The sequence below is a fragment of the Rana temporaria genome, chromosome 1, assembly GCF_905171775.1.
Source record: "Rana temporaria chromosome 1, aRanTem1.1, whole genome shotgun sequence".
Classification (NCBI taxonomy): Eukaryota; Metazoa; Chordata; class Amphibia; order Anura; family Ranidae; genus Rana; species Rana temporaria.
The window spans coordinates 105682302-105710125 of NC_053489.1; the positions used below are offsets into that span (position 1 = coordinate 105682302).

Genomic DNA, 27824 nt, shown 5'->3' on the forward strand with positions numbered 1-27824 from the left:
ATAAAAAAAGGAGAAAAATAAGAAATAATCTTTACCTTCCCTGTTTATGTAACTGAGATTTATTACAGCTATTCATCAAACAAGATAGTGAACAAGTGGCTTTAAGAATGGTTTAAATATTTAAAAGCTATAATATTCTCATATTTTGTGCTAGTTCAAATATCTAATTGCATTAAAAGATGATCATACTGAGATACAGAAAGACAAGCCAGTTAAATACAAGAAATGACATGCAATTTCCTACTGCTCTTTTTTAATGAAGCTTAGTCATATTTCTGGAGCTCCTTTCATCACAGCTTTGCCAAACTGTCTTATGTCTTACTAACAAGCTAGTAATTTTTAATTTCTGCTGCCTCCAAAGAGATGGTCAGAGGGCATAAAGGAAACCAGATAAGATAACACAGCATTAGACGGATATTACAGGAACCTAACAAGCTATTACTGGCATGTAGCTGGCAATATGTCAGCCTGCATTTGTGCTTGACCACAAAGTAATAAGAACAGATATAAGGCTCATGTATAAAGATAAGTAGAGCCGTAGCAATAGGTTTTTATTCCATAGCCCAGTTATACAAGCCATAACAATAATCATGGGTGTTATTCCTACAAGTATGCATGTGTTGTATTACTGGTATTCATTTGTATACTACTGGTATACTGTACATGTGTTGTACTACTGGCATTCATTTGTATGCTACTGGTATACATGTGTTGCATTATTGGTATTTGGTGATGTCACAGGTATTGGTGATGTCACAGGGGGCAAGCTCTCCGGGTGGCGTCACCTGATGATGACGCCCCATGGCTATATAACAGATGCCAGACAGCAGACGATAAAACAACAGAGGAAGATGACAACAGAAGAACAGCAGCTTTTTTTTTTTAAATGCGGGTAACCAGTGGCGAGGAAGAAGACGAAGAAGGGATCGGGAAAGGCGGCGGGAGAGAAGTTACAGAGAGTGATGGCGGTGGGAGAGAAGGCACTGGGACAGACGGTAGGAGAAGACGGTGGCAGAGAGGATTAATAAAGAAAGTGTAAAAAAAGTATATTTTTTACATTTTGCTTGCCTTTTTGGTGAATGGATAGGGGTAGTATGTACCCAATGCCCATTCACATAGGGGGGGGCGGGATCTGGGGGCCCCCTTGTTAAGCCCCCCCACCCATAAAGCCTGACAACCACCGGCCAAGGTTGTCGAGAGAAGGCCCTTGTCCCCAAACTCCCATGTTGAGGGCATGCAGCCTGATGAGGTTCAGGAGGGGGGCACTCACTTGTCCCCTACCTTTCTTGACCTGCCAGCATGTTCGGGTAAGGATCCGGTATGGACTTTGGGGGGACCCCACTGCATTTTTTTATTTTGGTGTGGGGGGGTCCCCTCTGAATCCATACTAGAGTTGAAGGGCCTGGTATAGACCTGGGGGGAACCCCACGCCATTTGTTTCACGTTTCTTTTTTTGCTGATGATCACCAACACAGGGAAGGTGTGTTTACACACACCTCTCCCCGTTCTTCAGCTCCTGTGATTGATCGCGGGACACCAGTGGCGATCGGGTCCCACGGGTGAGGTCACGAAGCTTCAGACAGGGCCGCGAGCGTGCCGCCGCCGGCACGCTCGCGACCCCACAGCTGGGCTCTTGAAGAGGACATACAGGTACGTGCTTGTGCCCAGCCGTGCCATTCTGCCGATGTATATATCGACGTGAAGGGGTCCTTAAGTGGTTAAAATAAAAAGTAAAACATTTTTAGGTAGGCAGTATGCTGTAGAAGTTTGCCTGTACATCAAGGATTCAATGAATTCTAGACACAAAATGGTTAAGCACATATTTCCTTTAGTTCTAGAGGTTAAATATTAAAACATTTAGATTTCCAGGCATGTTATAATACTAGCTTCACATTCCACAAAGTAAAACTTTTCCAACCACTAATATAACGTTCCCTTTTGGCTATATAAGCCATGGCTTTCCACCAACTACAACAGTAAGCATGAGTGCTCCCAGTTCTCTCACAGTAGAAGTTTGCATAACTGTCCAGAAGCCTCGGTACTGTAATACAAGCTGTAAACATATTGTATGACTAGATGGAGGGGTTGAGAAGGAAACCTTACCTACCATGCAGAATATGGCCCTTCCTGACATGTGGCTCATTGATTTTAATAAGGTTTTACATTTTCCAGATTGAAAAAAACAGTAGAAACAATACTTAGGCTGGCTAACTTAATATCTCTGTGCTGACATTTATTTTATGTGATTTTCATGTGTTTACATGTATTTTCAATGTGTATCTTCTTGAATGATATGCTCAGCACATAAGTATGTGGTCTAGATTATGTAGCTAGACCAAGAGATACCAGTACAGTCTCCCATCAGGCCATAGGCCCGATGGGAGAGGCCTTGTTGACTACAGTGGTCCAGACACAATTAACATATAGTCAGTAATACAGCTGGGGCCAGCAGGGCTGTCTTAATGAGAGGGCACACTTGGGCCCTGCCCAGGGGCCCCAGCTGCATGGGGGGCCCCTACCCTTTTCCTCAAAGCAGCTGGTCCTTGAGCCCGGGCTGCCCCTCTACATGACAGATATCCCCCCAGAACTCTGACCCCTCTACACCCTAGATATCCCCTACCTCCTACCTACGTGATTTCTATTTATCTGCACTGTCTCCATTGTAGGGGCCTCAGAGCATTACTTTGCCCAGGGACCCATGATGCTATTAAGACGGCCCTGGGGGCCAGTGAGACTAGGGTGACCACGTGTCCCAGATTGCATTTTGCAGGTCTGTCCCGGACACCTTCATTCCAGGACAGTACAGTGTCCCGGAATGAAACTGACACAGCCACCCCCGGCCAATCTGATTCCCCCAGAAAAAGGCTGCCACATCACCGCTTTACTCACTGATAGTACTTGTCCTGGCCGGGAATGCCTGGAGGAGATCAATGAGGAGCTTGTGATTGGAGAAATCATAAATCCGCCTCTTATGTCCAATCACTGTGCTGTGATTCTTTAGAGCACAAGCTGATTTGTGGGAAGGGGGGGGGGGTGTCCCTGAATTGTAGTTTGGAAATGTGGTCACCCTAAGTGAGACACAGGTGTCCATGTGCTTCAGCCAGTGCCTCCAGGAAAATCTACCTGGGCACTGTTTTCAATGAACCCAATAGTTCAAAACCATTCCCACTCCCCACTACTTTACATTTTAGCAAAGTGTCAATTCTGTAGTGTTGTCACATGAACAGATATAATAAAATATTTACAAAAATGTGAGGGGTGTACTCACTTTTGTGAGATACTGTAGATAAATATATGTATATATAACATTATAACTTCAGGCCTTTTTCCTCTTTGTTATGCCGCATACACACGATCGGACATTCCCGACAATAAAACCATGTATTTTTTTCTGACGGATTGTTCGCTCAAACTTGTCTTGCATACACCTGGTCACACTAATGTTGTCGGAAATTCTGAACGTCAAGAACGTGGTGACATACAACACCACGACGAGCCGAGAAAAAATTATTTCAATGATTCCGAGCATGCGTAGGATTTTTGTGCGTCAGAATTGCGTACAGACAAACTTTTGTTGTCGGAAAAATTGAGAACCAGCTCTCAAACATTTGTTGTCGAAAATTCCGTCAGCAAATGTCCGATGGAGCCTACACACGGTTGGAATATCCGACCAAAAGCTCACATTGAACATTTGTTGTTGGAAATTCCGACCGTGTGTACGCGGCATTAGTCTTGCAAAATAACATGCTTGCAAATATTACACTTTCTTTCACTACACTCTTGTCTCCCCTGTACAGTATATGATGGGATTAGTAGTTTAAAAAAGAAATATAAGGATATTTGTGCTTTCCTTTCATCTTTCAGGAAGTAAAAAGGACACTGAAAGACCAACAGTTGTTTTCTGTACTGACTGTAAAAAAACAAACACAACCACCACTATCTAAGACCTTGTAAAGTAGAATACAGTGTATATTTTTAGATATGCCTTATTGATAGTTACCTATCCTTTGTACATTTTCTTAATTTTTACTACAATAACAGAATTAAGGGTCCTATGAGCTTGAATGGGTTGATTTGTCTAGTAAGTGACCCGTGTTGCTTTTATGCATTAGAAAATGTACTGCTCAGCTGGCCCATGCTGTGTTTGCATAAAGCAAGTATTTAACCACCAATGTCCATCAGCGGGTAGATACGGTACATATACACAAACCAGCAAGAAGAATACTAGGTTCTAGGCTTTTTACACTACACCCCACCCTTGTATGCAATAGAGAAGAAGAGAGATAGACCTGTTTGTAATCCGAATTAGGGAGCAGCCTGGGTAACAGCCATGGATCCCTCCATAGATAAAGTGAGCTAAGTAAGCGTTGGCATTCTAGGAACATAAATACTGTATTCACAGGCGTATAACACGTACCTTAATTTTAAAAGGGAAGCTTCAGGGGAAAAAAATTAAATAAAGAACTTTGAAGCAAAATAAGGGCCAGTGCTCACCAATGCAGCCTTATCAGTGCCCATCTGCAGCCTCACCAGTGCCCATTAATGCAGCCTGATCAGTGCCCATAAATGCAGCCTGATCAATGCCCATCTGCAGCCTCATCATTGCCCATCAATGCAGCCTGATCAGTGTCCATCTGCAGCCTCACCATTGCCCTTCAATACAGCTTGATCAGAGCCCATCTGCAGCCTCACCATTGCCCATTAATGCACCCTTATCAGTGCCCAACTGCAGGCCTTGCCATTGCCCATCAATGCAGCCTGATCAGTCCTGGATTACACAGAGGGATCTCCTGTTTACTTGCAGTCACATACAGTCTCGCCTCCTGGACTGGCTCCTATGATAGACAGAACACTGGCCCAATGCTGGGACATGTGATGTCTATCATAGGAGCTGGTTAAGGAAGCGGGACTGTGTGACTGCGAGCACTAAGTAATCAGGAAATCCTAGCTCTTTGTAATCCCGTGGCGCTCGCCCCCTCCTTCCCCTCCAAGGCAGCCAGGTGAAAATTAAGGCAAAAGGCCTGAAAAAAAATTAATACAGCTGCCACATCTAAGAATTGGTAAACTACGATATATATATATATGTAGCACCCTGCTCCCAATGAGTGGGTGCTATATGTTAAAATTATAGTTGTCTGAGCAATAGTTTGGCTCAGAAAGATTGTATTCAAATTATGGTTCTGCTACAGTTCAGCTGGGTTGCACATTTTTCCACTTGACAGTAGGTGTCACTGTCACCACTGGTCAAGGTTTGAAATGCAACAGGTTGAATGTATTGGGTATTCCTTTTTCAGAAGTGGCTCAAGGGGCGTGGTCAGCCCGCTGTGCATTCTGGGAGAGGGTACTTAAGGGGCAGACACCATTTTGTGGGTTGGTTTTGCCTGATCCGGACCTGAGGGCCCTCCTGGCCTCAGGGATGTATTGGCGGTTCCCGTCTTGGGGCCACATTGGCCTGAGGCTCCGTTACTGAGATGTAGGCCCAGGAGCTGCTGGGGCCTACTGATCCAGGGATGGTCCTGTGTCGCCTTGCCTGCTGAAAGGGACCGAGCAATTGAAGACTCAATGCATCCGGATCAAAATCTACCTCGCAGTGCTGCCGGAACGGCGGAGAGATCCTGGCACTGTGAGCTGTGCTCTTTCAGAAGTTAACCCAGTTCGTGGTTACACAAGTCTGTGGCAGAGACTGTTGAACCAATTCTACTTTCACCAAGTCTGTGGCAGAGACTAGCTTTGCACCGGCTGCTAGGCCAGTGGGAGTGGGCCTATCCGGTGGTCGCTGAGTCCAGCGTGGAGACAGTTGTTCCTCTGGACCTAGGAGAATGTCCGTGATTTGCAAGTAAGATGCCTGAATCTCCCCTAAACCTCCATCCCTCTTATCTAAAGTTTACTTTAATAAAAAACCCTCCCTGCAGGAGGGAGAAAAAGAGACTGGGTGTTTGGCGCAGACATTTCTTTCTTTACCCACCTCTTCAAGGAGAACCCCTGAGACCAGTGTAAGGAACAGTAAGGTAACGGCAAGCCCAAAACTAAACCAGCAGCTCCTTCAGGGGTAGTGCTACACACACATATATATACTGTGTGTGTATATATATATATATATATATATATATATACACATATTTTGTAATGTGTAATCTTTTTTGTTCTAAAACAGTTGAAACTTTGCCAAAAGTACCAAAGGTGCTTTTGCCTTTGTCTGAACTTGAAGGTGTGCAAGTTTTTTCTCAGTATAGAATGGATCCATGAATTCTTGACGGTGGGTGGCCTTAGATCCTAAATTCTCTTTTCCATAGATAGTATACAAGAGCGGGATTTTCAAACTTACTGTTGAATTTGTTTATGTCGATTTGTTGCTTTTTTTTTTTAGCCCATTTAAATTCTTTGTTGAAGATGTTTGTTGAAGTATTGTATTTTATATAAATGTATATTATTGTTATTAAATTTAGTAGTACTTTTTGAAATATGAATAAAGTTAACTGTGATCATTATAATAAATTATCTTAAGAAATAATGATACATTCCACATATTGTATCAACCCTTCCAGAAAAGATTAAATTATTAACACTAGAAATAAGCTCACAAATTAATTTATTTATTGTGTGTGATATGACTGGGCATTTTCTCTTCCCGTAATACACAGTTGTTAAAGGATTCATATCATCAGCTGTTTTTCTAAGCCCTAGGGCATCTCCTATCACTGGCTCTTTATCAGATTTAAAGTAAAATGACAGCCTGCTCTTCGAGGCTCAATCTATAAGATGTGAATATATGTGCATATATTATTAAATATATATGTCAAGTAAAATAAAGTTAGGATTAAATAGAATTAAATCACGTTGCAATGGACATAATGATACTAGTGGTCCGGTTTGTCCAGCAGAAAGAAGAAAGGTCTGCATATTGCAAGTCATGCCCTTCAGAGGACAAAGGAGTTATTTATATAGCAGCATTTACTGTCTGATCATTTCCCAAGAGCTGCAAAGCTTTGCACTTATCAAGAATACTGCATCCTTCTACACAGCGTGTGAATCTATAACTAGGTCATCTCCCACCTGTACGGGCCGAACAACGCTTTACTGGAATAAAATATGCATGGGCAGCAATATGGTCTCCACACCACTACCGAACATTATAACATGCATATAACGGGGAAAAATTAAAAGACATCTTAGATGTGATCAACCTAGTATAAATCTAGAGATAGATAGACACAATCAGGAATGCATTTACCATAGAGCAACTGTGCACTAAATGTTAAGTCCTAGTGCAGAGGAAAGGGGGGAGGCAGGGGGTCAGAGCCAAAACTCAAATGATACATTTATGAGGTTATTTAATAGGGGAAAAAAACGACTATAAGGCTTCATTTCCATGGATGTTTTTACAGCCACTTTTCTTAGCCTTTTTTACAGCTTAAAAACGCCTGTCCATGTTTTTTTTTTTTTTTGAGCTGGAGCTCAAAAACGCAGCAGTAGCGGTTTTTCGCGTTTTTTAGCATTTTTGCACGTTTTTGAGCGTTTAACATCTGGCGTTTTTACAGCTCTAACGCTGGAGCTTCAGAACGCACTGGTCCTGGTTTTTTTTTGCAGCTTAAAAACGGCTCAGCCATCTACAGCTCAAAAACGTCATGGTGGGCATGAGGCCATAGAATAACATGGAGAGCCGTTTTTAAGCTGCAAAAAACAATCAGAAAAGTGGCTGTAAAAACGTCCATGGAAATGAAGCCTAATTCATCTTTTATGGATCTTGTTTTACCAAACAAAAGCTACATCTATTTTTGCAGTGAATTCCTGATTTTGACATTATTTGCAGCAAAAGCCTGTTTGTCATTTTAATGTATGAAGGGCTGTATGAACTGTAAAATCAGCCTAGATGACATGTTAGATATAATTATATAGAAAGTGAATGAATTTCAAGCGCTTATAATATTATTTTTATTACTAGGAAACATTTAGACATTACATTAATCTATTAAAGTTTTATTTGAGTTTAACTGTCTATAAATGTCCAAGCAGGGACATAAACAAGGCCCTGGTGCCAATCCAAGCTTCGTATTCAAAGTGTAGTTAAAAGATGCCACACTCCTTCACAGCCCGTGTATTGAATCGAGAAAGAAAGCGGCCTCATCCTAGGCTCATCCCAGGCCATACCCATACCCCCTGACACGTTTCATCCCACCCACAGAGTTTATTCATATTGGTGATGCATACACCGGAGGAACGGAGGACCGAAAGACTGCTTGGAGTGGTGGAAGTAAGCAGAGGGGGTCACAAGGCCCTGGTGCCAAATTGAAACAGAACCTTTAACTGATTTTTAAAAAAGCAACCTTTAAAAGTCCCATTTAGCCTTTTATGCTGAGATTTTATAAAATGAGGTGTAATTATTCCTTTACATAGCCTTTAAGAATAAGGTTACCAGACAATGAAATCCAGGGATACCTTACTTACCACCCCCCATAAAATCATACCTGCATGTGTAGCCCATTTTTTTTTTTAAAAGTGAACCTCTGCTTTTTGGATCCCTCCCCCCCCCCCCTCCGCTGTCACATTCTCATCGGATGGATCGACCGTGTGTATGCGACCTTAGAGACCTTTGAGACAAGAGGCAGACATTTATGAAGAAAAATATTTCAAAGAAGAGATATCTATGCATTGTTAGGAGAGAAGGTATCAAAAAAAAAAAAGAAGGCACAAATTGCTCCATTGGCACCACTTTGAGTTGGCGTCAGCACAGTATGACGCATAGGATGTCCCTTGTGCAGTACAATGTATACTTTTTGCTGCTGGGTGGCTAGGAACAGTGCTATGAATGCATTATTTCCTGGGACAGACCCCTTTAACACAGGGATCATACTCAGGGAACTGGAGCATATGATAATCATATTATATAACAGTGGTCTCCAAACTGTGGCCCTTTGCTAGCCATTGAGGCATTATTGCTGCCACTGACACCAAAAGTGGAGCACTATTCCTCCCACTGACACCAACGATGGGACATTATTCCTCCCACTGACAGCAATGATGGGACATTATTCCTCCCACTGACAGCAATGATGGGGCAATATTCCTCCCACGACACCAGCAATGAGACACTATTCCTCTACTGACACCAATGATGGGGCACTGTTCCTTCCAGTGACACCAACAATAGGGAACTATTCCTTTCACTGACACAGACAATTTCTCCCCCTAGTACCAAACATGGGACATTGTTTTCTCCCACTGGGCACAGTCCTGCCCCCCTAGAGTCTGAATGACAGTAAACTGACCCTTTGCTTAGAAAGTTTTGAGACCCCTGTTCTAGAAGCTCCAAAAAAGGAGTTAAGAAAAGGGAAATGCAACTTTATAAGGTAAATAATGGGCTGTGAGCACAAGGCTGGTAAGTAAGTAAAGGGAATATCACGGTTGGCCTTTATGCCCATCTACACCAAAATTGTATAATTTGCATATATATGTGGTGGCTGCATTAGCTTTCATTTTCAGACTAAGAACTCTTTAGCAAGTACAGGAAATAACTGTATATATGCAGTGTCATTGTCCCTCCCTGTGAGATGAACTAGAAGCAAAAAAAACAAAGTAAACATTATATTGTAAACTACTTGTCCCATCAACTTTCTTTCTTGGAAACATAAAGTTAACAAAGGCAGACAAGTTTGAAGCGGAGCCTGATTGGCAATCAAGGCTTTCCTTCATAGATACCTTCATAGACATCTTCAAAAATGTCAAGGCTTTCCTTCATAGATACCTTCATAGACATCTTTATAGATGTCAAGGCTTTCCTTCATTGATACCTTCATAGACATCTTCATAGATGTCAAGGCTTTCCTTCATAGATACCTTCATAGACATCTTCATAGATGTCAAGGCTTTCCTTCATTGATACCTTCATAGACATCTTCATAGATGTCAAAGCTTTCCTTCATTGATACCTTCATAGACATCTTCATAGATGTCAAGGCTTTCCTTCATTGATACCTTCATAGACATATTCATAGATGTCAAGGCTTTCCTTCATTAATACCTTCATAGACATCTTCATAGATGTCAAGGCTTTCCTTCATATATACCATCATAGACATCTTCATAGATGTCAAGGCTTTCCTTCATAGATACCTTCATAGACATCTTCATAGATGTCAAGGCTTTCCTTCATTGATACCTTCATAGACATCTTCATAGATGTCAAGGCTTTCCTTCATTGATACCTTTATAGACATCTTCATAGATGTCAAGGCTTTCCTTCATAGATACCTTCATAGACATCTTCATAGATGTCAAGGCTTTCCTTCATAGATACCTTCATAGACATCTTCATAGATGTCAAGGCTTTCCTTCATTGATACCTTCATAGACATCTTCATAGATACAGAACATTTATTGGTCTGTGTCCCTGTTAGGGAGATTAACCTTCTCTATTTGTCCTGTTTACCCTTAATATCGAATGTTAAAATAAAAGAAAATCCCACATTTTGGGTTAACATCAGAATAATAGAGGGGAAATCTTCCAATGGGGACCTTAGATCTGGCAACCCTGGTGACATGCCAGGATTCCTTCACTTTGGAGGGATTTCCTCTCACTTCCAGTTTTAGCTATGGGACAGAAAGTGAAGGGAAATCTTCCCAATTGGACACAGATGGGTGTTTATAACCCTCCATTACTCTATCCAAAATGAAAAAAGAAGTATTGCCTTTAGTGACACTTTAATTATGTGAAAACATTTCTCCACACTATACAATATAACAGACCTCTACCAATGACCCTTCATTCTGTAGGTAGCAACTTTAGGAGTTCCTTTTAATTCTTGACTTCTCCCAGGGCTGCGAACCACTATCCCACAAAAAGCAATATTCAAGTATTATGGTGGCTTGTACATTCAAATTTAAAGTTATATTCTATTTGAAACTTTAACGTACACCTGTCATGAATAAAACATGTGGTCTGCCATTTCTGGCCTTCTTAGGAAAATGGATGTTCCCGAAAGTCAATCTATCTCTCATGACAGATATAGTTTAAATACAATGTTGAATTACTGTATTTTACAGAAATAAATCATATAAATATCTCTTTATTTTGTTTAATTTAAAAAGTATCGCTATGATACCACTTAAAGTGTAATAATAGATTCAGTATGCTGAAGCATTAGAAAGAACTGTTAGAGGCAGGCCTTCCCCTTAAAGGGCCTAGAGGGGTATAAACCTGTAGCCTAATGATTGATTTCAATCAACCTGTAAGTTGAAAGAAGAGACAGAAATTAATTACAGCTTAGGGACTGCGTTGCGCATGCGCCAAGCTCAGGAAGACATCTCAACGCTGTCTCTATGGAAACCGCTGATTTGCAGGGAAGCCTACAGCTGAGTTATTTTTACTATTAAAAGAGAGGGAGAGAACATATTTTTTTTATGTCTAATCATGCACTTATCCTTAAAAGTTGTATATTCCTGTATTTAACTATACCTATGTTTCTTCCAAACGTCTAAAATGAGTTGCCACATATTTTAGAGTTTTTTAGTTATCCAGTAAATTTATGCAATAAGTAGTGTATAAGTACAGTAACAGATATCAACCAATTCAGTCAACTAAAGATAGACCAGTACAAGATGTATTTTAATTGGATGTTGCAGATCTTGACCTCCCCTAGTGCTTACATTATTACTGCATGTGAGTGGGAGAGAAATGTATATTATTCATCCGAAAGCAATACATCATTCCAGATTCCCTGGCAAATAACTTTTATAGCTTTAGAATTATTAACAGTGTGAGCTCAGGGACACGCACCCACACCCACACGCATATGAAATTAGGAGCAGTGGCTGTGTCTGTGCAATTTCTGAATCCCAATTGACATCAATGTGATGGCCTGTAAGGGATGCATGAAACACCTGTACATAAACATGGCTTTGCATTAGTGTACGCTATAGTACAACCTGTGTGAACAAGGCTTTAGGAATGAATGTATGTTCAGAGTATACTCAGTACCAGGACTGGGGGGTCTCTGGCATCACAGACCCACTTTTTTTTAACGCGTTGCAGATAATTTACAAATGTATAGTTAAAGCATCCAGTGATACAATGGGGCCCATAATTTTGTTTATAAAGTGAGGATAAAAACAAAGAAACAGCACAACTCTTTACATATATCTAAACTCAAAGCAAAAATGTAAAATCAATATAAAATAAAGCCGGCCACACAGGGATCGAATTTCCGCCAGTCCAGCCTGTCAGGTTTTTCCTGGTCGATCAGTACTGCCGGCTATAGCCGTCAGCACTGATCAGTGCATTCTGATGGAAGAGAAGTCTCCCCATTGTCAGAATACAATAAACCAGCGGGAGTCATACCCCCATCCACATCGAAGAGGAAGAGGGAATTGGGTAATTTCTGGTTGAAAAAAAAATTATTATATATGGACTGACTAACACCACTACCCTATCTCAGCCTGCTGTCTGCTCTTTGTTTGCTTAGCTAACTATTAGGTACACAGTCTTTCTGTAGTGTATGTCAAAGACGAGAGTGTAAAATTATTTAGATTTAGGGGTTAATTTGTAGGTTGAAAGGGGATAATGGCATTTGAATAACCCAATGATCAAGCAAGTGTTAATATTTAGAGGAAGAATGATTTTATGAGTATTGTACAGTGAGGGAAAAAAGTATTTGATCCCCTGCTACTTTTGTATGTTTGCCTACTGACAAAGAAATTATCAGTCTATAATTTTAATGGTCGGTTTATTTTAACAGTGAGAGACAGAATAACAATAAAAATATCCAGAAAAACACATTTAAAAAAAGTCTTTAAATTGATTTGTATTTTAATGAGTGAAATACTACTTTGCTCTGCAACATCAGTCGTACATTGGTCTTACATCCATCTGACTTTCATAACCAGGATACTACTTTGATCCGACTTTGTGATAGTCTGACTTGTTCTTTGACCAATCCAAACAATCCCAGAGTGAGATAAATTCCTTTTACTGCTGCTGGTTGATGGTTGATGGTTAGGACAAGGCTCCTCCTACTTTGGTCCGACTTCAATGATATTCAATGGATTGAAGTAGGATGAATGTCGGACCAAAGTAGTACAGGGAGCATTTTCAAAGTCGGACCAGTTAAGACGGCTCTCATAGGGAAATATTGATTTTCATACGTCATGCAACATGAGCTCATGTTGGAGCGTTTGTCGGACAAGTGTGAACCCAGCCTCAAAGGGAGTGCTCATAATATCAGCTTGTTACCTGTATAAAAGACACCTGTCCACAGAAGCAATTAATCACATTCCAATCTCTCCACCATGGCCAAGACCAAAGAGCTGTCCAATGATGTCAGGGACAAGATTGTAGACCTACAAAAGACTGGAATTGGCTTCAAGACCATCGCCCAGCAGTCTGTTGAGAGGGTGAGAACAGTTGGTGCGATTATTCGCAAATGGAAGAAACACAAAATAACTGTCAATCTCCCTCGGTCGGGGGCTCCATGCAAGATCTCTCCTCGTGGAGTTTAACAATCATGAGAACGGTGAGGAACCAGCCCAGAAATACACAGGAGAATCTTGTCAATGATCTCAAGGCAGTTGAGACCAGAGTCACCAAGAAAATAATTAGTAACACACTGTGCCGTAAGGGAGTGAAACCCTGCTGTGCCCACAAGGTCTCCCTGCTCAAGAAAGCACATGTACAGGCCTGTCTGAGGTTTGCTAATGAACATCTGAATGATTCAGAGGAGAACTGGGTAAAAGTGTTGTGGTCAGATGAGACCAAAATCAAGCTCTTTGGCATCAACTCAACTCGCCCTGTTTGGAGGAGGAGGAATGTTGCCTATGACCCCAAGAGCACCATCACCACCATTAAACATGAAGGTGGAAACATTATGCTTTGGGGGTGTTTTTCTGCTAAGGGGTCAGGACAACTTTACCCCATCTAAGGGATGATGGAGGGGCCATGTACCATCATATCATGGGTGAGAACCTCCTTCTCTCAGCCAGTGCATTGAAAATGGGTCATGGATGGGTATTCCAGCATGGCAATCACACAAAGCACAAGGCCAAGGCAACAAGGGAGTAGCTCAAGAATAAGTACATTAAGGTCCTGGCGTTGCCTAGCCAGTCTCCAAAATGTAATCCCATAGAAATTATGTGGAGGGAGCTAAAGGTTTGAGTTACCAAAGGCCAGCCTCAAAACCTTAATGGATAGGATCTGCAAAAAGGAGTGGGACAAAATCCCTCCAGAGATTTGTTTCAAGCTGGTGGCCAACTACAAGAAACGTCTGACTGCTGTGATTGCCAAAAAGAGTTTTGCCCCCAAGTACTAAGTCATGTTTTGCGAAGGGGGTCAAATATTTATTTCACTCATTAAAATGCAAATCAATTTATAGCTTTTTTGAAATACGTTTTTCTGAATTTTGTTTTTCGTTATTTTGTCTCTCAGTGTTAAAATAAACCTACCATTAAAATTATAGACTGATCATCTCTTTGTCAGTGGGCAAACGTACAAAATCGGCATGGCATCACATACTTTTTCCCCTTGCGGGGGACGGGATAGTAATCAATCTATAACCCCTGAAGAAATCAGCCATTAAAAACTGGAGTTGGGATTTTTTTCAGGAGGCTTTTCTATGGATTTTACAATATGCAATTTTCAACTGTAAGTGTAATAAATTAATTAATTTCATAAATAGTTGGCAGGCTGCACTATTATGTTTGCATATGCCCCCTTACAGACCCTGAAATCATGTATGGAGGATTTGGGGGCATTGTTCACAGGGTGCCCCCGACAGTGGGTCATGTGGGAGCCAAGATGATTGAGGTCCAAGAGGACCAAGATGATCGAGGTGAAGGCTGTGAGATCTCTCTATACAAACAGTCACGGTTCAAGGGTAGACTATTTCCTTTCCTATTGGAACTGAATGAGATGTGTGATCTTACTTTAATATACAATATACAGGCATACCCCACTTATAAGTACACAATGGGGTTTATTTACTAAAGCTGGAAAGTGCAAAATCAGACTCACTTCTGCATAGAAACCAATGAGCTTCTAGCCCCAGCTTGTTCAATTAAGCTTGGTAATAAAACCTGGAAGCTCATTGGTTTCTATGTAGAAGGGTTGGTTTTGCACTTTCCAGCTTTAGTAAATAAACCCCATTGTGTAATTAAAAGTGGGGTATGCCTGTATGTAGTGAAGGGACTGCTGTGTGGAGTATATTGTATACACATCAATTTATTTGGACTTGGAATCCAGTGTAGACCAATAGCTAGATTCAGGTAGCCGGGCGCATCTTTGAGGCGGTGTAGTGTATCATATTTACGCTACGCCGCCGTAAGTCAGAGAGGCAAGTGCTGTATTCACAAAGCACTTGCCTCCTAAGTTACGGCGGCGTAGCGTAAATGGGGCCGGCGTAAGCGCGCCTAATTCAAATGAGGATGAGGGGGCGTGTTTTATGTAAATGATCGGTGACCCGACGTGATTGACGTTTTTTACGAATGGCGCTGGTGCCGTCTGTGTACATATCCCAGTGTGCATTGCTCCAAAGTACGCCGCAAGGACATATTGGTTTCGACGTGAACGTAAATTACATCCAGCCCCATTCACGGACGAGTTCCGCAAACGACGTAAAAAATTAAAATTTCGACGCGGGAACGACGGCCATACTTAACATTGACTAGGCCAGCTATTTGTTCGACTAACTTTACGCCGGAAAAAGCCGTACGTAAACGACGTAAAAAAAATGCGCCGGGCGCACGTACGTTTCTGAATCAGCGTATCTAGTAATTTGCATATTCTACACCAAACTCAACGGAAGCGCCACCTAGCGGCCAGCGTAAATATTGCACCCTAAGATACGACGGCGTATCTTAGCCTAATTTAAGCGTATCTGGTTTCCAGAATACGCTTAAATTTAGGACGGCGTAGATTCAGAGTTACGTCGGGGTATCTACTTATACGCCGGCGTAAAGCTACCTGAATCTGGCTACAAGTGTTCCTAGCTAGAGCAAATTGTCAGATTGTCTTATCACACAAAGGGATAATGCGGTTGATTTACTTAGGCTGGGTTCACACTACTACACTACTTTCATCCTACTTTGCTCTGTGTTCAATGTTTCCCTATGAGAGCGTCTTGCAGCATCCTACACAAGTCGGTCCGACTTTGAAAATGCTCCCTGTACTACTTTTGGTCCTACATTGATCCTACTTCAGGCCCATTGAATATCATTGAAGTCGGACCAAAGTAGTATCCTGTTCATGAAAGTAGGATGGATGTAGGACCAATGTAGGATAAATGTAGGACCAATGTAGCAGAGCAAAGTAGGATGAAAGTAGTGTAGTAGTGTGAACCCAGCCTAAAACTGGAGAGTGCAAAATCTGGTGCAGCTGTGCATGATAGCCAATCAGCTTCTAACTTCAGCTTGTTCCATTAAAGTGGTTGTAAACCCTCTTTGAGAACTTTCACCTACAGGTAAGCCTAGATTAAGGCTTACCTGTAGGTGCTTGCAATATATCCTAGACCTACACGGTTTAGGAGATATTTTTAATAAATAATGCACCAATGTCTATGGCGCATGCACGCCGTAGACAACGGCGCAGGTGCACTGAGCGTTCCGTTGCTGAATGGCATCATGCCGTAAGTATCGGCTCCGCATTCGCGGGAGTGGCGTCATTGCTGCTTTGGCCAGTCACAGCGCCGGAGCAGCAATACCCGGAAGGAAGAGGGTGAAAGATGGATGCTTCGTGGAGGTGAGGAAATCGGGGACATTGCAGGCTTCGGTTTCAGGTAAGTGACACATAATGGGCTACTATGCGATGCATAGTAGCCCATTATGCTTTACCTTTGCAGGGAAACAAAGAGGAAGTAAACCCATCAGGATTTACTTCCTCTTTAAACTTTGACAAAAAGACTTGGAAGCTGATTTCTATGCAGAGCTGATCCAGATACTGCACTCCCCAGTTTTAGTAAATACCCCCAGTGTGTCTACTTATACTAACAACCTGTGGACTTTGAGAATGCTGAAAAGGTTAAACCAATGGCAGACTGAAAGGGATACAGGTGTTATTGTATATAGACCAATAGACCCATTTCTTACCTATGAGCTGCCTGATGCAGCATTTGTGGGCCACCCTCATTAGGCTCCACCCCCCCCCCCATTCACAACAAAACAGTAGTGCCACAAAGATGCTATTATTAGCGTAATCCGCTGACAGGAACAATAAAGCAGATATTTAAACAAAAAATTTAACTCGGCATCATTCTAATCCTCCCCCTCCCTGTTACACAAATACTTTTTTGGGGGGGGGGAGCAAGTACTTTATTTGGTGGTGCACACTCCAATTTCTTCTTTCCGCACCTAGGTGAGGAGGACATAACCCTTGGCACCTGCAGCCTCTGGGATATCACGACCCACACCCCTGAAGGCTTTGGGACAATCTCCCAGCAGTCCGCCAGTCTTGCGCATGCACAGCAGGGCCGAGGCAGGGGGGCGCTAGCTTTGAAAGATTAACAAGTAAAAGCCGGATCCCAAATCCAGCAGCCAAATTGCTCTTCGGGAAGACAGAAAGCTGCAAAGACTTTGGATGCTTGGAAGACCTCATGGGCAGGTAAGTATGTGCTTTTTTTTTTTTCTTTTAGTCAGTAGCTACAACACGTTTGTAGCTTCTCTCTTTTATTTTTGGATGTCAGGTAAAGTTCCTCTTTTAGTATGCTTCAGTCCAACAATAACATTCTGCTTTTAAACTAATACAGGGGGTATAGCATACTTTGCTAAAATGGCTCCAATTTTCAGTCTGGCATCAATCCTTTTCTTTTTTTTCTTTTTTTTTATAAATTCTTTATTTTTTTTAAACTGTGTTACAATTCCACAAGAAAAACATCTCACTACCATGACATTACATTTATCATGAAACTTGCCAATCCCATGGCTAACAAGATTTACTATTAAAAATACTGCTATACTGTGTAATCGCATCTGTAACGCGATTACCTTGTAGACCACACCATTTCTCTGTTTATATTTTCCTTACATCCTGGTTAAGACCAAAGAATAGAAAAACAAAGAAAATAGAAAAAAAAAAATATAGAAGAGAAGGGAAACAAATAAAAAATGAATCCTTTTCAGTGGGGTAACTTTATATACTTTTAGCCGGATTCTTGAAGCACTTACGCCGACGTATCTTCTGCTACGCCGCGTAAGTGCACGGATGCGCTGTCGTATCTCTGCGCCTGATTCTTTAAATAAGATACGCCTGAATTTTGTCTCCATCCGACCGACGTAAGTCTCCTATGCCGTCGTATGTTGGGCGCATATTTACGCTGGCCGCAAGGGGCGCTTCCATTGATTTACGCGTCGAATATGTAAATGACCTAGATACGCCGATTCACGAACGTACTTACGCCCGTCGCTGTAATCTACGCCGTTTATGTAAGGCGTACGTCCGGCGTAAAGCTATTCCACATAAATCAGGGGTAAGTGATGTTAGGGTATGGACGACGGAACAGCCGTCGTATTTTACGTCGTTTACGTAAGTGGTACGTGAGTGGGGCTGGGCGTAGTTTACATTCACGTCGTTGCCATTGAGCCGGCGTATCTTAGGGAGTAAATTTGACGTGATTCTGAGCCTGCGCGCGCATGCGCCATTCGTTCGGCCCTTCATTTACATGGGGTCACTCTTCATTTTAATAGATCACGCCCACTACCTTCATACTTTGAATTAGGCGGGCGTACGCCGGCCAATTTACGTTACGCTGGCGCAACGTAGGGGGCGAGTGCTTTGTGAATACTGTTCTTGTCTCTCAAAGTTACGTTGCCGTAGCGCATATGAGATGCGCTACGCCGGCACGAAGATGCGCCGCTCTACCTGAATCCGGCTACTTTTCTCCAGATTGCAGCCAAAATGTCTGTGATTGCTTACAGTTCTCTCTAGCTAAAGCTGCCTTTACACCAGAAATTACTGCACTCGTGCATTATGCATTACCGTTTGTTGACATGTTGATGCGCAATGAGTGAATGACTTCAATTCACTCGAAAGGTGCAGTTTAATGCACCCAAAATGCCTTTTCTTTTAATAAACGGAATGCCTTTCGGTGAACAAGTTCTATTAAAAACAACATGCTCATAATTGTTCATGCATTTTGATGGAAAAACAACAAAATAAATAGCGACACAACTGGTATCCAGGAGGGGCCCCTGCACGCTGCAGATATTATCTCCTATATATACTAATGTGCTAATGATGTGTGATGTATATGGAGCAACACTGACTGCATTAGAGCAGGACAGATATGGCAGGAAGGAAAGCCTGGTTATTTGATGGCCGCACCAACTTGTGTATGGAATCATTGATCATTTATTTACAGTGTCCCCTCCCGGGGCTGAATGTTTGGACCGGGCACCTAATGCACAGATCTGTCAGACTGCTGATAGGCAGGATTCACAGTATTCTATTCTTGCTATCTTCCCACTCACTGGCTGCTGCTAAAATTAAAAACCTTTATAGTCATATATATATATATATATATATATATATATATATATATATATATATATATATATATATATATATATAAACCTATATATTCCGATTCTATGAAGTGATGACGCTATTACTATACATATACGAATAAATTAATTAAATGTTCATGTACAAAATTCAGTTTTATGCCAAAGTCCAGCAGAGAAATAAATACAAGCAAACCTGCCCTGGGTTAGAATTTAATTTGGAGAAAAAACAAAACAAAAAGCATGACCCTACCTTCATCCTATAGAAGTCCCATTCAGCATTGCTCAGCCTGTACAGCACTGGCCTACTGCTTCCATCTGCTGCAGCTCTTGTACAATGAAGACAGGGAGCAGGCTCTATGCCCAGATAGCCATTAGTTGTTGTTATGAACCATACTGGACCCCACCCACCCATCCATCCCTATAGAGGTGTCCGCCCATACTGGATGTATAGGGCTTGCAGCCAATATAAACACTGTGCCAATCCTGTACAGGCCGGGCAACGCAATAGTGGACTTCTGCTGAATTATTAAAAAATATTTAAACGGCAGATCATGTCCAATGCTGGAGTTTCCTATAAATCTTTAATGCTCTTGCCCTTGGAAGGTCAGCGACTGTACATTTACAGCAGTTATAATGAAAGTACTCGCTTTTGGAAATAATAAAGGCAATCGTTTGTTGTTTGGGCGAAAGGTTTAAGGCCTATTTGTACGCACGCATTGCAATCCTTTATAACGCATGTGTCCAGCTTGCCTATAATAAAAATAGTGTGTTCCCATGTCAGCACTGCAGCGCATCTTTATTAATACAACATGTCCATTTTGGTGCATTGGGAGGCCCATAAAAATCAATGACAGAGCATCAAAATACATTTAACAATGATTTGAATTACCAGTTAAAGTAGCGCAGTGCTAAAGAGCAGAAAATGGCCGGGTCATGAAGGCCTGATTCACACCTATGCATTTTTAGTGCTTTTTGCATTTTGCAGATTTTCACTACAGAAGGTGTTCCATAGGAAACCATGGTAAATGGACTGTAGTGCAAATCTGCAAAAAGCACTAAAAATGCATAAGTGGGAATCCAGCCTAAAAGGTAGAAGTTTTTTTTTTTTTACCTTAAAGCGGGGGTTCACCCTAAAAAAAAATGTTTTTGTCTACCATGCCATCCAGCATACTAGCGTTAGCAACAGTATGCCTTTATTTTTTATTTATTTTTCGCTGTACTCACAGTTTAATCCATTAGTTTTGTTTCTGACTCCCGCGGGGAGTAGGCGTTCCTATGAAGAGGGGAAGATGATTGACGGCCGGCTATGGCGCATCACGCTTCCCGAAAATAGCCGAAATAGGACTTGGCTCTTCACGGCGCCTGCGCAGTCAGCTCCTAGTCTGTGCGCAGGCGCCGTATAGCGCCGTGAAGAGCCGAGTCCTACTCCGGCTATTTTCGGGAAGCGTGACGCGCCATAGCCGGCCGTCAATCATGTTCCCCTCTTCATAGGAACGCCTACTCCCCGCAGGAGTCAGAAACAAAACGAATGGATTAAACTGTGAGTACAGCACAAAATAAATAAATAAAGGCATACTGTAGCTCACGCTAGTATGCTGGATGGCATGGTAGAATGTTGTTTTTTAGGGTGAACCTCCGCTTTAAAGTGTAAGTCCACCCAAAGGCTGGATTCACACTTATGCAGTTTTAGAGCTTTTTGCATTTTGCAGATTTGCACTACAGTCCATTTAATATGGTTTCCTATGAAACACATTCTGTAGAGCCAATCGGCAAAATGCAAAAAGCACAAAAAATGCATAGGTGTGAATCCCGCCTAACATCCACGATCTAACACTAACCTCTCTAGCCCTGTAAAGAAGAAATCCGTATACATACCCTTTTTTTAAGACGATCCAGTCTGATCTCCAGCGGCGGAAACTCTGCATGGGACATGGCCGACAACGGCTATGAAATGAATGGGGAGTGACATCAATCATAGACTTACTATGGGGCTTCCACTGTTGGATGTGTCCTCTGCACCCGCCTCCATAGCGAAGCCGCAGCTGACAGCTTAACGTGGGATCGATTTCTTCTTTACAGGGTTAGACAGGATAGTGTTAGATTGTGGATAGCTGTAGATGCAGGGATTTTAGTGTTAGGTTGCACTTCTACTTTAATGCATTCTAAAAAAAATTCTGTGTGAAGCCACCGCGCCCCCCATTACTCACCTGGACCTAATCTTTTGGTCCAGCGCTGTGCCCAAGATCAGTGGCTATCTCCGCTCTTTTGAAGTAGCAGTGGAGATTGAAGTAGCAGTGGAAGCCATTGGTTGCTGTCAATCACAGCCTGTGAGAAGACAAGGGGGGGGGGTTGCGGGGGTGCAGAGCAGTGCTGTGCATGTCTATGTACACATGCAGCGCAGCTTGGAATGGAGCCTGCACAAGTGCTCCCATAGAATGCAGCTTCCTATGGGGGGTACTTGGCAGGGGGGAGGAGCCAGGAGTGTCGGCGAGGGATGCCAGAAGAGGGGGATCCCTAGTCCCTAGGGAAGAGGGGGATCCCTAGTGTGTCATTTAAAAAAAAATACAATCACTTAACTCCATTTCAAATTCTAAATTTAAAAAACGCAGAAAGGTGTGTCAAAGAAAACGCCAACTCATCTGTCTAAAATTAAAAAAATAACACATTTAGTGGACTTGTGTCTTTTTAACCAGACTAACTGTGTAACTATGTACCACACCTCTACGCATACACATGGATCTCAATGGGCCCTTAGGCCTGGTTAATCCTAGTGCGATGCAAATCCAGTCCGGGTTCCCGCATCGCACCTGAATCACACAGTGGTTCACACTAAGATCTGCAAACCGCTGTGGGTGTCAATGTAAAGTTAACGTCACCCCCAGATTGATCTGCAGTGCGAACTGAGAAATGGTGCGAGAATCGGTGTGAACTGTAATCCGATTCCAGCGCGAATAAAAAAAAGGGTCCTGCGCCATTTTAGTGCAAATGTGATGCGATTTCAGCCAAACAGTTTGTATGGCTGAAATCGCATCGCACAGACATCGCATGTGATCTAAACAGCAATGCGGTGCGAATCACATGCGATATCTGGCATCGCACTAGTGTGAACCAGCCTTGGTGGAGTGTCACACAGTTTCACAAAAAAATGGCACAGTTCCTAAATGGAGAACAGTTGGATGATATGGTTTGTGCCGAATCATCCATGTTTGTAAATAGATATTTGTTACAAAGCAAATATGTTCCTTGTCAAGTCTAAATATTTTCTATGTTCACTCTACAAGTAGGCCAGCACTACTTCTGATCAAATTATTTTTAATAAATCTGCATTGACAGTTGATTCTGCTGGGAAATAAAGGTGGTTCCTCCTGATGATGTGTATATACCCTATATACTGTACAAGGGACATCATGGCAGATACAAGCAGACATACTAATTAATTCACAAAGCTTCTTTATTTTCAGCCACGTGGCTGTACATTTAAAATCTCATAAATATAAAAATCCTATTGGCCTGAAAATAACCAATTCTCCAAACCAAAGATCCTTAATATGTTGCCTTTGTGAATTGGACCTAGAGGCACATATAACCACCATTAATGCCATTGTCCATTCTCCCACAAGACACAACAAAGGTGTGGCCTGACCATCTGCTCAGCTGAAATCATGGTTTCTTTCTGCGACATACTTAAGAGATGGCATGCAGGTAATGTTTTTCATCACAGCAATATAATGTTTTATACAAAAATCATCTACTAGGCTAGATCACCCAGCATGACATGCTGCTACTTGTAGTTCCTCAGTTGACATAAGCTGCCCATGGCTGACCTAGGCCCAAGATTAGAATGGTGACTACAAAGGCTATGACTATAAAAATGTTAAAATATGAAATTAGACTAAAAATGTTGCTTTCCCCTGAAAGTAAAAGTATCGTTCCTGAGACAAATACCACTAATGGGATTATAAAGGTACTATATATAGATTCCAAACATGAAATAACAATATTTTATTGATACAATTATAATATCTCCTCCAATTAAATACAATTATAAAATGTCATCCATACAATATTAGAAGGCAACCGTTATTAGTACCATTGTGTCATTATCAATGATATCCCATCGTCATCAGCAAGTAGCTCAATAAAATAAAATTTGGCATGTTACCAATGAGAGAATTGAGCATGTTACCAATAAAAAAATATTGTTTTAGGATTATAACAATGACTATAAGACTATGACTTCACAATAAATATATCAACCATTATTAGCATCATGATGTCATCATTATCAGTGATATCCAAGTCTGATCAGGAATGCAAGCAGTTCAATAAAACAGGACTGGCCATGTTAACAATAAGAAAATTGGACCAAACCAATATTACCCAGGCTAATGAGTACACAAAAGATTTACTACATTTCATGGCCAGTTACTTCTAGTAGAGCTGTGTGACTCATCTCATTCCAAACAATGACACCATCGGGTGTGTTCAGGAGTGACAATGCACAAAAATAGAGTTTGCCTGTCTTTTTTCCTGGATTTCTGAATCATCAGATACATTCATTTATTGAAATGGTTGCAGCAGTGAAATAGAAACATAATAATCATCGGTTTCCTTTTCCAGGGATGGAAAATTAGATTACAAACTGAACTGGTAAGAAAATGCAAAGATAAAGCAATGCTGCTATTACTATGGGCAAACATAGACCAACCCCACATGAGTGTCTTTCTATTTTATATATATATATATATATATATATATATATATATAGATATAGAGAGAGAGAGAGAGAGAGAGAGAGAGAGAGAGAGAGAGAGAGAGAGAGAGAGAGAGAGAGAGAGAGAGAGAGAGAGAGAGAGAGAGAGAGAGAGAGAGAGAGAGATAGAGATAGATATCTATCTATATATATATTTTTTTTTTCAAAAACAGGTGTGGTGAACAGCACAACTGATATGGGTAGAGTGCAGAGCAATCAGACCACCCCATTGGTCATATATAGCAGAAATGTAATCAGGGATTGCTACACTTTACATTTATTGAAAGTCCAAATAAATATACAAAAATTACATATTATGCTCCAAATGCAATGCAACAGTTTTGGGCAAAGTGCTTAATGCCCTTCTTCAGGATATATATATATATATATATATATATATATATATATATATATATATATGTGTGTGTGTGTGTGTGTGTGTGTGTGTGTGTGTGTGTGTTTTGCTCAGGAAGCATAATATACAGGTCCATGGGAATTATTAAAAAATAAAAATCACATGCTTTTTCCAACCTTACAAACGATGTAACTATATTTACTATAAAAAATAAATATATCACTTAAAATAAACCAGGACTCCACATGAATCTAATATATATGTGGCAATGCTTGTAAAGTGGGTATATAAGGTGCAGCAAGTGTCATATGGATGAGGATGATGGTGACCTAGGAGCTCTCATGGCTCATCATCCAGTGGAGAACACACAGCAGCTGCTCTCTCCAGTGCTGCCTGCAGATCCCTCTTTGTCCGCTGTGTGCTGCCATACGCTGCCGTAGGGACCGCACTGCGGACTGCACCACGCCCACCAGCCGGCATCGCTCTGCAAGTGTCATTACACCAGGCAGGCTGCTGTGCTGCAAGGGCAAAGGGCTGATCAATGCATGGCACTGACTGCATGGCACCGCACCAGCCCCGATCACCCGACACGTGTGTGCTGAATCATGCCTGTCCGCAGCTGGGTGCCCCCTGCATGGTACCTGCTTGCCCTCACTATGGGTGCCCATCACTTCCCATAGAAAACAATGATGTGACAGTGGATGACAGTGCCTGGGTGGGGTGTGCAGCATGTGATCCCACAGGGATGGATCCAGCTGCTGCAGCACAAAGTTTATTTTTATTCTGCATGAATGTGACAATCCAGATATATAAAGGGGGGTGTGATATGTATATGTCCATAGATGTATAAGGGGGTGTAGTGTATATCCAGAGATGAATAGGGGGGGGGGGGGGAGTGTATATCCAGATATGTATAAAGAGGGGTGTATATGTCCACAGATGTATAAGGGGGTGTAGTGTATCTCCAGAGATGTATAAAGAGGGGTGTATATGTCCATAGATGTATAAAGAGGGGTGTATATGTCCAGAGATGTATAAAGAGGGGTGTATATGTCCAGATATGTATAAAGAGGGGTGTATATGTCCATAGATGTATAAGGGGGTGTAGTGTATCTCCAGAGATGTATAAAGAGGGGTGTATATGTCCAAAGATGTATAAGGGGGTGTAGTGTATATCCAGAGATGTATAGGGGGAATGGGGTGTATAAGTCCAGAGATGTATGGGGGGGGGTGTAGGGTATGTAGCATGGGGGATCCCCCATTCCTAGCTGAGCCCCATGATCTATAGCAGGCAGCAGTGGGAGGGGCAGCCAACTGTTAGATCTGCAGCCCATGGAGCAGGGAGTGGCTGCATCACATTGTCTTTGTTCCTGATGATGATGAATGGAGCGATGGAGAGCAGATGACACCTGTACACCATGGGTGGCATGCTGGGCTCAGAGGTCAGTCAGCAGGGTTGTCACAGTACCTTACCTCTCTCTATATTGGCTATGGCACCCCTCAGGTGCTCCTCTGTCACAATCTCCCCGATCACCACCAGCAGGTAGAATTTGCTGTCCAGGAACCTGTGGGACAGGCTGGGGGAGGAGGAGGTGGTGGTAGAAGAAGGGTTGAGGATGGGCTCAGTGTCCGGCCCCGGCTCGACCACAGTGGCCATCCTTCAGCAGCTGAGAGCAGACAGGGAGTGAGCCGGGGAGGGGAGGAGGGCCGCCTTATATATGGAGGGTCTGGGCTGGGACCCGGGGAGGAGGATCGCATGAGGCTCTGATTTCCAGCATCCACCTCTGATGTCATCTGCAGCAAATCATCGCCTCCGGAAGGGGAAGAGGAGCGCAGACAATGCACGCATCGTACAGGACCAGGGATGGGGATCAGGGACCAACCATCATACAGGATCAGGGATGGGGACCAGGGACCATCTATCATACAGGACCAGGGATGGGGACCAGGGACCATCTATCATACAGGACCAGGGATGGGGACCAGGGACCATCTATCATACAGGACCAGGGATGGGGACCAGGGACCATCTATCATACAGGACCAGGGATGGGGACCAGGGACCATCTATCATACAGGATCAGGGATGGGGACCAGGGACCAACCATTATACAGGACCAGGGATGGGGACCAGGGACCATGCATCATACAGGACCAGGGATGGGGACCAGGGACCAACCATTATACAGGACCAGGGATGGGGACCAGGGACCATGCATCATACAGGACCAGGGATGGGGATCAGGGACCAACCATTATACAGGACCAGGGATGGGGATCAGGGACCAACCATTATACAGGACCAGGGATGGGGACCAGGGACCATGCATCATACAGGACCAGGGATGGGGACCAGGGACCATATATCATACAGGATCAAGGATGGGGATCAGGGACCATCCATTATACAGGATCAGGGATGGGGACCAGGAACCATCCATTATACAGGACCAGGGATGGGGACCAGGGACCATCTATCATACAGGACCAGGGATGGGGATCAGGGACCAACCATCATACAGGACCAGGGATGGGGACCAGGGACCATCTATCATACAGGACCAGGGATGGGGATCAGGGACCGACCATCATACAGGACCAGGGATGGGGATCAGGGACCAACCATTATACAGGATCAGGGATGGGGACCAGGAACCATCCATTATACAGGACCAGGGATGGGGACCAGGGACCATCCATTATACAGGACCAGGGATGGGGATCAGGGACCAACTATCATACAGGACCAGGGATGGGGACCATCCATTACACAGGACAAGGGATCGGGATCAGGGACCATCCATTATACAGGCCCAGGGACCATCCATTATACAGGATCAGGGATGGGGACCAGGGACCATCCATTATACAGGACCAGGGACCATCCATTATACAGGATCAGGGATGGGGACCAGGGACCAACCATTATACAGGACCAGGGATGGGGACCATCCATTATATAGGACCAGGGATGGGGACCAGGGACCATCCATTATACAGGACCAGGGATGGGGATCAGGGACCATCCATTATACAGGACCAGGGACCATCCATTATACAGGACCAGGGACCATCCATTATACAGGACCAGGGACCATCCATTATACAGGACCAGGGATGGGGACCAGGGACCAACCATCATACAGGATCAGGGATGGGGACCAGGGACCAAACATTATACAGGACCAGGGATGGGGATCAGGGACCATCCATTATACAGGACCAGGGATGGGGACC

At 42.8% G+C, this 27824-nt stretch overlaps 1 protein-coding gene across 1 annotated transcript in view; it reads right to left on the reverse strand.

Annotated features, from left to right (window-relative positions):
- Window positions 1-26292, reverse strand: part of MAP1B (microtubule associated protein 1B) — a 101833-nt gene extending 75541 nt beyond the window's left edge. The window contains exon 1 of the mRNA XM_040341465.1: window positions 26061-26292. Coding sequence (XP_040197399.1) covers window positions 26061-26244 — 184 coding nt within the window. The 5' untranslated portion in view covers window positions 26245-26292. The remainder of the gene's footprint in view (window positions 1-26060) is intronic.
- Window positions 26293-27824: the final 1532 nt, after the last annotated feature.